The sequence below is a fragment of the Mobula birostris genome, chromosome 1, assembly GCF_030028105.1.
Source record: "Mobula birostris isolate sMobBir1 chromosome 1, sMobBir1.hap1, whole genome shotgun sequence".
NCBI lineage: Eukaryota > Metazoa > Chordata > Chondrichthyes > Myliobatiformes > Myliobatidae > Mobula > Mobula birostris.
In genome coordinates this window covers 209994862-210007286 of record NC_092370.1, presented here as the reverse complement: position 1 = coordinate 210007286, position 12425 = coordinate 209994862, and the positions used below count along the sequence as shown (strand labels likewise).

Genomic DNA, 12425 nt, shown 5'->3' with positions numbered 1-12425 from the left:
AAAGGAGAGAGGGACTCTTTGAATGACAGGTGATGCTCAACCTGGTGAAATAAATGAGAGGTCAGATGATACAGACCTCAGGACACATGAACTGGACACTGAATGAGCATTGTGGTGCCCGCAGAGAAAGTGGGTTTTGGAGGATCGATCAGGTGGATCGATCCAAATTGCCACTCCAACGGTAAAGAAGGGGTTGACTGGTGGGGAGTTGTCTATGTGTCCACCCTTGCCGGGGTGATAGCTCCACCACAGGAAGACCGGTCCCCCTGGTTAAAGTCACAGTCGGTGACTTGTAAAGGATTTCGGAGGACGATGAGAAGATCGACGGCATCAGCTCACCTGAGGACTCAACTCACTCTCTCTCTCTCTCCATCACTACTCAACTAAATACCACGAACTGAACTGAACTTTACTGTACTCAACATCATAAGACTGTATCTTTTTACCCCTAGACTTAAAGCTTGGTTTTTTCATACATATATATTCCACACTTATTTTTATATATAATCATTGCTAACCTGTTTGATTTATCTACATTTATATTACTGTATTGCGTAGTTACTAATAAATATTATTAGTTTATAGCAATATGAGACTCCAAAGTGTTTTCCATCTCTGCTGGTTCTTTATCCCCGTCACGGGGTACGTGACAATTATTATACTCAAATAAGAACCAGATAGAAAAAAAAAGTTTACATGTTTTTTTTCCGCTGTAATCAGACACTATCATCTCACGGTTGCCAATGAATAGTGTTGACGAGAGCCAATTGACATTTAGATTTGTTTATTGTCTCCCTCTGCCTAGTTATCACGTCCCACACACAGTGGCTGGTTTTGATGTATGTTACGTTATTTAGTAGGGTATCACAGAAGAGTGCAGCATAAGCAATATACACAAAACGCAGGTCAGGCAGCATCTACGAAGGGAAACAAACAGTTGTCAGAATTCACCATGGGAAGCCACTTAAAAGAATTGCTTTGGAAATTGACAAGCAATTGTTTTCATTGATGCTTGTGCAATAGTCAGTATGGACTTGTGCAGGAGAGGTCATGCCTTACAAACCAGATGAGTTTTTTTGAGGAGGTGACAAACATGATTGACGAGAGTAGGGTAGCAGATTTTGTATATGTGGACGTTAGTAAAGTTTTCAATGAGGTCCCTCATGTTGGTTGATCCAAAAAGTTAAGGCACATGGAATCCTTGGAGGCTTGATAAATTGCATTCAGAATTAGTGGGGACGAGGACTGTCACTAACTGGAGATCTGTGACTAGTTGTACTCCACAAAGATCGGTGATCAGACCTGTGTTGTTTGAGTTATATCAATAATCTGGATGAACATGCAGGTGGGCTGACTCCAACACAAAAATTAGTGGAACTGTAAATAGCTTGTTAAAGGATTCAGCAGCATATAGAGCAGATGGAATGTAGGCAGGGATGGTGTTTATTCTGAAGCAGTGTGAGGTGTTGCACTTTGTGAGGTCAAATGGAAGGGGAATGTGCAGAGGAAAGAGCAGGACCCTACAATTGATACACAGAGGGATCTTGGGGTATAACTTCAAGGTTCTGTAAAAGTGGCAACACTGCTAAATAGAATGAGAAAGAAGGATTATGATATACTTGTCTTCATCAATCAGGGTATAAAAGAAGGGAAAGTCATGTTGTAGTTATATAAAACTTTAGTTTGGGCACATTTGGAGTGCTGTGTGCCCCTTCACATGGAAGGTGTGGAGTCTTTGAAGAGGGAGCTGAAGAGCTTCCCCAGATGCTGCCTGGAATACAGTTTATTAATAAGATGCTGGACAAACATTAATATTTTCTCTGTAGCATTGGATGCTAAAGGATGACTTGATAAAAGTATGTAAAACCATGAGAAGCGTTGATAGGGTAGATACAGCCTACATAAATGCCAAATTATAGAGGGCATAGGATTAGGATGCAATGGAGAAAAGTTAATAGCATCTCTTGATGACCACCCATTTTAATTCTACTCTGAATTCCCACACCTACGTGGCTGTATATGGCCTCCTCTACAGCCATGATGAGGCCAAATGTAGGATGGAGGAGCAACACATCATATTCCTGATGACATGAACATAAATTTCTCTAACTTCCAGCAACCATTCCCTCTGTTTCCCCCACTCACCCACCTGCACTTGGCTTTCCCTCATTCTAGTGGCTCTCTCACCTCTTCTCTTCCCCTCCCTTGCCCTCATGCGTGACCTGCCCATCACCTCCTGGCGGTTCCCCACCTCCTTCCATTTATTCCATGGTCCATTGTCCTCTCCTTTCAGATTCCTTCTTCTTCACCCCTTTACCTCTTCTACCTATCACCTTCTAGCTTCTTACATCATTCCCTTTCTTCACACCTGCCCCAGCCACCTACCTTTCCCATCATCAGTGCTCATTTACCACCTGCCAGCTTGTCGTCCTCTCCCTCTCCCCACCTTTTTATTCTGGCTTCTGCCCCCTTCCTTTCCAATCCTGATGAAGGGCCCTAACCCAAAATGACAACTGTTTATTTCCTTCCATAGATGCTGATTGACCTGCTGAGTTCCTCCAGCACTTAGTGTGTATTGCTCATGCTGTACGGTTTTGAGTCTGATGATGCCCTGTTAAATAAAGTTACAAATATCAGAGCCAGCAGCTGAGTGTGGGACATCCTGATTCCACACTATTGTAACTAGGCAGGGGGAGACAACAAATACACTCTCATGTTAATTCATTCTCATCAGCACAATTCATTAACCTTACCTCCATATTAACAAGTGATTTTGCTCATGGATGTCTGTGAAACTGGAACCTGCTTGTAACTGGGGGGGGGGGGGGGGAGGAGAGAAAGAGGTACATTGAAAAAGTACTATGGTTATTGCAAATGCAGATTTCTAAAATGTGTCCTAATAAAATGCTACAAAAAACATTTCAAAAGTATTGAAAAGTAAATATTTTGAGTTTTACATGATAAAGTTTGTGACATGATTAAAGATAGATTAGTGTGTCTGATTGTGTCAAGAAATAACAACTCAATGATCATATAATTCATGCATTATAATCCCCGGCAGGAAATGTAATGATATTCAAACAGGTTAAATGCACACACACTGTCAATTTTTTACTGTCAAGTTACTGTATATTTTTTACTTGACCTAGTAAATAGCTTTTTATATTGAAAATCCCACAATTGCACCCTTTTGCTACTGCAACAGAATTTTAAATTTACATCTATATTCTTGGTAATTATTCTCTTTGTCTACTTTATCTGAAGGTTATAATCAGCTCTGCCTTATCATATTCAAAACAACAGAAGTGTGTTAAATATATGTAAGTATATAGATATGATTTGGATTTGGGAAAGGGGTTCAAAATTATGCAGAAGAGATTAAAAGTATGTGAATTTGATTTAATATGGAGGGAGATCTGGATATCAAATAACATTAAATGACAAAAAAGATTGTACGCTTTGAGCCAAAAGAAAAGGAGAATTACAGATCGGTAGGGTTGCAGGGACATCTCCTTTTTAAAAATTAATGATCTTACATAAATACTAAATTTATATCATTTATTGGATAGGCCACATCTGTATCATAATTTGACCAGTTTGCTTACAGAAAGAGCATCAAGTCAATGGGGTCAATACATGAAATTCAAATGCATGGATATTCAAATACATCAATACATATATCAGCAAATTTGTGGATGACACCAAGATCGGAGGTGTAGTGGACAGCAAGATAGGATATCATGGTTTGCAGAGGGATCTGGATCAACTGGAAAAATGGGTTGAAAATGGCAGATGGAATTTAACACAGACAAGTGTAAGGTTTGCACTTTGGTAGAACCAACCAGGGTAGGTCTTACACAGTGAATGGCTGGGCACTGTGGAATGTGGTAGAACAAAGGGATCTGGGAATAGACATCCATAATTCATTGAAAGTGACATCAGGGTTGTAAGGAAAGCTTTTGGCATAGTGGCCTTCATAAATCAATGTACTGAGTACAGGAGATGGGATGTTATATTGAAGTTGTATAACACGTTGGTGATGCCTAATTTGGAGTACTGTATGCAGTTTTGGTCACCTACCTGCAGGAAAGATGCACATAAGGTTGAAAATGTACATAGAAAATTTACAAGGATGTTGCCGGGTCTGGAGGAGCTGAGTTATAAGTAAAGATCAATTAGGTTAGGACTTTATTCCTTGGAACATAGAAGATTGAGAGGATATTTGACAAAGGTATACAAAATTATGAGAGGTATAGATACGGTAAATGCAAGCAGGCTTTTGCCACTGGGTAGATGGGGACGACACCAGACATCATGGGCTAGAGGTGAAAGGTGAAAAGTTTAAGGGGAACATAAGGGGAAGGTTCTTCATTCAGAGGGTTACTGAGAGTGTGGGATGAGTTGCCAGAACAAGTGACACATGTGAGCTCAAATTCAATGTTTAAGCAAAGTTTGGACGGGTACATGGATGGCAGGTGCAAGAAAGATATAGTTCTGGTACAGGTCAATGGGAGCAGGCAGTTTAAATGTTTTGACATGAACTAGATAGGCCGAAGTGCCTGTTTCTGTGCTATACTCTTCTGTGACTCTAAAGTCAAATCAGTAATGAGAGTCCTCTTAACATTTTCCAAGAGCTCTTTACACTCAGCAAAGCAGCTAATTACATAAAATTGGTAATGTATACATAGATACATTCCCAAGATGAAGAAAATAAGGAATTTATTTTTAAACTGTGAGGACTTCTGGGACTCAGATCCCTACTAGAAACAATGGTTGAAACTAAACATAAAGAGCTTTAAGAATATCAGTAACGATAAGAAACACTCAGGGATTAGTCAATCACAATGGAAAGAAACTCGGTTAAGATTGATTAATCAAACTTACAAGTTTGTTTTAGTTAAGTCCAGAGTCCATAAACTTAAAAAAAATCTTGAAGGACAGAGAACTAGTTCCAGTCAACAAGTAAAGGTACAACAATTTTATAACATGAAAAGCTATAGAAACATTTTTGAATGAAATACTGTAGTCCACAACAACGAATCGCTTGCTCGCTGACAGTGGGGACCTACTCATGCTGACACTTGTCACTTTGAAACTGAATAGAACACTTACCGGATAATTCTTCTTAAAATGGATTAACTATGAATAAAAGGACTTCCTTTCTTCCATTTCTTCCTACCCTGAGAAATATATATCGAGCCGATTAACACATACAACAACACTAAAAAGACAATTCGAGTTGGAAACCCACTGGAATAAGGCTCCGCCTTTAGTCCGTACCATTCATGATTCCCCCGTCACAACGCACTTTCATTTCGTTCCGGCCCTGGTTAATCAGCCTTACTCTTCTGAGCTCCTCCAGCGTTTCTGTGTGTGTCGCTCACCCTGTGTTTCCGGCTGTAGCTGAAGGAAGGGGAGAAGCGTTTCGCGAAGCCTGAGCGTGGTGGAAAGACAGGAAGGGAGGAAGAGGCGCAGAGACAAGCCCGGGAGCGCTGCAGCTGCTGTGGAGACGGAACACCGTGCGGGCGTCGGGGCGTCAGCTCATTGCTGATGCAACCGACGGGGAGTGAAGGTGAGGGCCGGGAATTGGGCTGCATGGGGTCCGGGCAAGGGGGAAGGAGGGAGAGGATCGGATGAGGACCCCGGACTTGGACTGCGGGAGGGCCACAGGAGAGGAGGAGGAGAAGAAGGAAAGATCGCCTGTCCGAGATCCCGGGAGGGAAAAGAGAGAAGAGAAAGTGGCGAGGGTGGGCTGTGTGCCCGGGAGAGTGAGAGGCGAAGGATAAGAGGAAGGGGCGAGAGCAGACAATCATCTTCTTTATAGCTGTGGATGAGGGCACAGAGATCCGAGAACCAGCTTGAACCTGGACGTAGGTAAAGGCCGTGGACCTGGCTACTCATGTGGGTGTAGAGCCCTGGGTATAGGTAATCTTGTAGCCGTTTATAATCTGGCTTTTTTTTTTACAGGTGCACGGGCCGTTAAGTAACCAGTTTTAGAGAAAATGTCAACTAATAACTGTGAAAGATCCACAACCCCGATGGATTTGTATATGAAAGTGGCCGAACAGGGGGACACTGTCCGTTTGCTGAAGTCAAACAAGGCACCAAAGGTAAAGTTTCTGGATAATATATAACATAACATTAAGTATGTGTAAACATACTAAGTACTTTTCAGATGGCCACATTTTTAAGCCATTTCACTGGCTCTTTACTCGGCTCTGGATAATTTGGACAATGAAAATGCATATATCAGGATGCTCTTCATTGAATACAGCTCGGCATTCAACACTATCACCCCTCAAAACTAATCACTAAGCTCCAAGACCTGGGCCCTCATACCTCTTTGTGCAACTGGATCCTCAATTTTCTCACTTGCAGATTCGTCAAAACTGATTGGCAACAACATCTCCACAATCACCATCAGCACAGCTGCAATAGAAGGCTGTGTGCTTAGCCCCCTGCTCTATTCGCTTTATACTTATGACTGGCTAAGCACAACTCCAATGCCATATTTACATAGCTGATGACACCACTGTGGTTGACTGAATCAAAGGTGATGACTAATCAGCATATAGAAAAAAAGATTGCAAAATGGTTGAATGGTACCACAACAATAACCCATAAGACCATAAGATATAGGAGCAGAATTAGGCCATTTTGCCTCTCGAGTCTGCTCTGCTATTTCATCATGGCTGATCCGTTTTCTCTGTCGGCCCCATCCCTTTCCTTATCCCCATAACCCTTCATGCCCTGACCAATCAAGACTCTCGTCAACCTCTGCCCTGAATATATGTAAAGTCTTGGTGTCCACAGCCACCTTTGGCAATGAAATCCACAGGTTCACTGCTCTCTGGCAAAAGAAATTCCTCCTAGTGTCCATTCTAAAAGTACACCCCTCTATTCTGACGTATCATGCTCTGGTCCTAGATTCTCTCACCATAGGAAACATTCTCTCCACATCCACTCTATCGAGGCCTTTCAACAATCAATAGGTTTCATTTAGTTCACCCCTCATTCTTCTGAATTCCAGTGAGTACAGGCCCAGAGCCATCAAATGCTCTTCAGGTGACAAGCTGTTCAATCCTGGAATCATTTTCGTGAACCTCCTTTGAACCTTCTCTTTTCTAAGATAAGTGTCCCAAAACTGCTCACAATACTCCAAGTGAGGATTCAACAGTGCCTTATAAAGTCTCAAGATTACATCCTTGCTCTTACATTCTAGCCCTCTTGAAATGAATGCTAACATCGTATTTATCTTCCTTACCACCAACTCAGCCTGCAAATTAGCCTTTAAGGAATCCTCCGATTTTTGAATTTTCTCTCCATTTAGAAAATAGTCTACCCGTTTATTTCTTCTACCAATGTGTATGACTGTACACCTCCTGATACTATTCCATCTGCCTATTCCTTGCCCATTCTCCTAATCTGTCTAGGTTCTTCTGTAGCCTCTCTACTTTCTCAAAACTGCCTTCCCCTCTGCCTATCTTTGTACCATCAACAACCTTTGCAACAAAGCTTTTGGTACTGTCATCCAAGTCACTGACATATAACTTAAAAAGAAGTGGTCCCAACACAGACCCCTTTGGAACACCACTAGTCATGGTAGCCGACCAGAAAAGGCTCCCCTTATTCCCAGCCTTGGCCTCCTGCCAACTAGCCACTGCTGTATTCATCCTTGTATCTTTGGGCTGTTAAGCAGCCTCATGTATGGCACCTTGTCAAAGGCCTTCTGAAAATTCAAGTACACAACATCCACTGATTCTCTTTTGTTTCTCCTGCTTATTATTTCTTCAAAGAATTCCAGCAGATTTGTTGGGCAAAATTTTCCCTTGAGGAAACCATGCTGACTATGGCCTATTTTATCATGTGCCTCCAAGTATCCCAAAACCACATCTTAAACAATCAACTCCAACATCTTCCCAACCACTGAGGTCAGACTAACTGGCCTATCATTTCCTTTCTTTTGCTTCTGTCCCTTCTTGAAGAGTGGAGTGACATTTGCAATTTTCGAGTCTTTTGGAACCATTCCAGAATTTAGTGATTCTTGAAAGATCATTACTAACGCCTCCACAATATCTTCAGCCACCTCTTTCAGAACCCTGGGATGCACTCCATCTGATCCAGGTGACTTATCTATTTGCAGAACTTCCAGTTTCCCAAGAGCCTTCTCCCTAGTAATGGCAACTTCACACACTTAATTCCCCCAGCACCTGGAACTTCCACCATACTGCTAGTATCTTCCACAGTGACGACTGCTCCAAAATATTTACTCAGTTCAACGACTACTTTGTTGTCCCCCATTACTACCTGGCCAGCATTGTTTTCCAAAGGTCTGATATCCACTTTTGCCTCTCTTTTACACTTTATGTATCTAAAGAAACTTTTGGTATCTTCTTTATATCATTGGCTAGCTTACTTTTGTATTCCATCTTTACCTTAATGACATTTTTGTTGCCTTCTGTTGATTTTTAAAAGCTTCCCAATTCTCAACTTCCCACTAATTTTTTCTCTACTATATGCCCTCTCTTTGGCTTTAATGTTGGCTTTGACTTCCCTTGCCCAAGCTACACACTCTCCCTGCCCCTGAAGCCTTCTCCCTCCTCTCTGCTGAGTGCTTGTGCTCCAAGTCCCCCAGCTTTGGAGTATCCTGCCTCCATGTGGATGACCACCCTCCCCTGCCTGTCTGTGACTGCAGGTCGTGTTACATCAAGGCAAAGTTGCTAGACCGGACAGTATTAGCCCCAGGGTACGGAAGGCCCGTGCAAACCAGCTGTCTGGTATTTTGCAGCACCTTTACAATCTGAGTCTGAGTCAGGAAAAGATACTGGTGCTTTGGAAGACTTTGTGCTTGGTTCTTGTACCAAAGAAGGCAACCCTATCTGAACTTAATGACTACAGACCAGTTGCCTTTATGTCTCATAATAAAGGTACTGGAGAGGCTGGTCCTTACTTAACTTGGGCCGCAGGTGAGATCTTCATTGGACCCTCTACAGTTTGCCTGTCCATCTCGTGGGAGTGGATGATGCCATCATCTACCTTGCAGAGAGCTCACTCCCACCAGGATGATGCTGGTGGCATTGTGAGAATCATATTTTTTGATTTCTCTAGTGCTTTCAATACAATTTACCCACTTCTTCTGAGTGAGAAGCTACAAAGGATGGGAGTAGACAAGTGCACTATCTACTGGATTACTGACTACCTGACAGATAGACCCCAGTTTGTATGGCTGGGTAGTTCTCTGACTGAGATGGTGGTGAGTGGCTATGAAGTGCCACAAGGGACTGTCCTGTCCCGTGTCCTGTCTCCGTTTCTGTTCACACTGAAAACCTCAGTCTTTCAGTACAAATCTGAGTCTTATCACTTGCAGAAGTTCTCTGATGACTCTGCGGTGGTTGGGTGTATCAGGGATGGGCAGGAGTCGGAGTACAGAGGTTTGAAGGACACGTTTGTGGAGTGGTGCAGGAGGAATCACCTGCTCGTGAAAGTGGCCAAACCCAGGGGGATGGTGATTGATTTTAGGAGGAAGAGGACTGTGACGAGTCCTGTATACATTCTGGGAGAAGAAGTTGCGGTGCTGGAGGAGTACAAATACTTGGGTGTTCACCTCGACAACGAACTTGACTGGAAAACCAACACCAGGGCCGTTTACAATAAGGGGAGAGCAGACTCTATTTTCTAAGGAAGCTGAGATCCTTCGATGTGTGCAGCAGGATGTTGGAGATCCTTTACCAGTTTGTTCTAGTGAGTGCAGTTTTTGCAGGTTTATATTGGAAAGCAGCATCAGCCCTGGAGATGCAAAAAGGCTAAATAAACTCGTTAAAGAGGATGGATCCGTCCTTGGCTACAACCCAGAATCTCTTAAGTTAGTGGTAGAGAGGAGGTCACTGAACAAACTGTTATCATCATGGACAATCAGGCACATCCTCTCCATGACCTACTGAATAGGTAGCAGAGTACCCTTTCAAACAGGCTCATTCAGCTCCACTGTCACAAGGATCGTTACGGAAAATCTTTCCTAGCAAACGCAGTAAGCATATACAGCAGTTCATCTCTGTGCAACAGGAGAGTACACATTATAGTACAATATAGAATAATCATTGCACATTAAATTATAAGTATATATTTTTCTGTTCTTTAGTATTAATTAATATTATCATTATTATATTAATTATCATTTATTATTATTGCTAAGTGTGTTTTTAAATGTTGCTGTTGTAACAAAATAATTTCCCACTCGGGATCAATAAAGTACTTTATTATTGTTAGCCAAGGTTGTGTCATTTTGCTTTTAGAATACTTCTTCCTCTTTGAGATGTATATATCCTGTGCCTTTCAAATTGCTTCAGAAATTCCAGCCATTGCTGCTCTGCCATTATCCGTACCAGTGTTCTTTTCCAGTCAATTTTGGCTACCTCCTCTCTCATGCCTCTGTAATTCCCTTTTCTCCACTGTAATACTGATATAGAAACATAAAAAATATACAGCACAATACAGGCCCTTCGGCCCAAAAAGTTGTGCCGAACGTGTTCCTACCTTAGAACTGCTTAAGCTTTACCCATAGCCCTCTATTTTTCTAAGCTCCATGTAGCCATCCAGGAGTCTCTTAAAAGACCCTATTGTTTCCGCCTCCACCACTGCCGCCGGCAGCCCATTCCACGTACTCACCACTCTGTGTAAAAAAAAAACTTACCTCTGACATCTCCTCTATACCTGCTTCTAAGCACCTTAAAACTATGCCCTCTCATGCCAGCCATTTCAGCCCTGGGGAAAAGCCTCTGACTATCCACACTATCAATGCCTCTCAGTATCTTGCACACGTCTATCAGGTCACCTCTCATCTTCTGTCGCTCCAAGGGGAAAAGGCTGAGTTTACTCAGCCTATTCTCATAAGGCATGCTCCCCAAACCAGGCAACATCCTTATAAATCTCCTCTGCACCCTTTCTGTGGTTTCCACGTCCTTCCTATAGTGAGGCAACCAGAAATGAGCACAGTACTCCAAGTGGGGTCCGACCAGGGTCCTATCTTGCTGCAACATTACCTCTCGGCTCTTAAACTCAATCCCACGATTGATGAAGGCCAATGCACCATATGCCTTCTTAACCACAGCATCAACCTGCGCAGCAGGTTTGAGTGTCCTATGGACTTGGACCCCAAGATCCTCTGATCCTCCACACTGCCAAGAGTCTTACCATTAATGATATATTCTGTCATCATATTTGACCTACCAAAATGAACCACCTCACACTTATCTGGGTTGAACTCCATCTGCCACTTCTCAGCCCAGTTTTGCATCCTATCAATGTCCCATTGTAACCTCTGACAGCCCTCCACACTATCCACAACACCCCCAACCTTTGTGTTATCAGCAAATTTACTAAGCCATCCTCCACTTCCTCATCCAGGTCATTTCTAAAAATCACAAAGAGTGAGAATCCCAGAACAGATCCCTAAAGCACACCATTGGTCACTGACCTCCATGCAGAATGTGACCCATCTACAACCACTCTTTGCCTTCTGTGGACAAGCCAGTTCTGGATCCACAAAACAATGTCCCCTTGGATCCCATGCCTCCTTACTTTCTCAATAAGCCTTGCATGGGGTACCTTATCAAATGCCTTGCGAAAATCCATATACACTACATCTACGGCTCTACCTTCGTCAGTGTGCTTAGTCACATCCTCAGAAAATTCAATCAGGCTCGTAAGGCACGACCTGCCTTTGACAAGGCCATGCTGACTATTCCTAATCATATTATGCCTCTCCAAATGTTCATAAATCCTGCCTCTCAGGATCTTCATCAACTTACCAACCACTGAAGTAAGACTCACTGGCCTATAATTTCCTGGGCTATCCCTACTCCCTTTCTTGAATAAGGGAATAACACCCGCAACCCTCCAATCCTCCGGAACCTACCTCTCCCGTCCTCATTGATGATGCAGAGATCATTGCCAGAGGCTCAGCAATCTCCACCCTCGCTTCCCACAGTAGCCTGGGGTATATCCTGTCCGGTCCCGGTGACTTATCCAACTTGATGCTTTCCAAAAGCTCCAGCATATCCTCTTCCTTAATATCTACATGCTCAAGCTTTTCAGTCCACTGCAAGTCATCCCTACAATGGCCAACATCCTTTTCAGTAGCGAATACTGAAGCAAAGTATTCATTAAGTACCTCTGCTATTTTCTCCGGTTCCATACACACTTTTCCATTGTCACACTTGATTGGTCGTATTCTCTCACATCCTATCCTCTTGCTCTTCACATACTTATAGAATCCCTTGGGGTTTTCCTTAATCCTGTCCGCCATGGCCTTCTCATGGCCCCTTCTGGCTCTCTTAATTTCATTCTTAAGCTTCTTCCTGCTAGCCTGACTTTTTAATTTATATATACTGATATATCTGACTTTTGCTTCTCCTTCTTAAATTTCA

At 42.7% G+C, this 12425-nt stretch overlaps 2 protein-coding genes across 7 annotated transcripts in view; one reads left to right on the top strand and one right to left on the bottom strand.

Moving 5' to 3' along the window:
• wdr25 (WD repeat domain 25) overlaps nt 1-5273 on the bottom strand; it is a 68514-nt gene extending 63241 nt beyond the window's left edge. For 3 of the 4 annotated variants that reach the window (XM_072270517.1, XM_072270536.1, XM_072270546.1), the window contains exons 1-2: nt 5113-5273; nt 2754-2812 (exon numbers count right to left, since the gene is read on the bottom strand). The gene's annotated coding sequence lies outside the window, so the exon portion shown is untranslated. The remainder of the gene's footprint in view (nt 1-2753; nt 2813-5112) is intronic. The other variant, XM_072270527.1, reaches the window with a different exon arrangement.
• Nucleotides 5274-5319: 46 nt separating this feature from the next.
• The window catches only part of LOC140204141 (tryptophan--tRNA ligase, cytoplasmic-like), a 35171-nt gene continuing 28065 nt past the window's right edge, over nt 5320-12425 (top strand). For 2 of the 3 annotated variants that reach the window (XM_072270578.1, XM_072270559.1), the window contains exons 1-2: nt 5320-5572; nt 5968-6110. In XM_072270578.1, the coding sequence (XP_072126679.1) occupies nt 6003-6110 (108 nt within the window). In that variant the 5' untranslated portion in view covers nt 5320-5572; nt 5968-6002. Of the gene's footprint in view, nt 5573-5683; nt 5875-5967; nt 6111-12425 lie in introns of those variants that run through there. The other variant, XM_072270569.1, reaches the window with a different exon arrangement.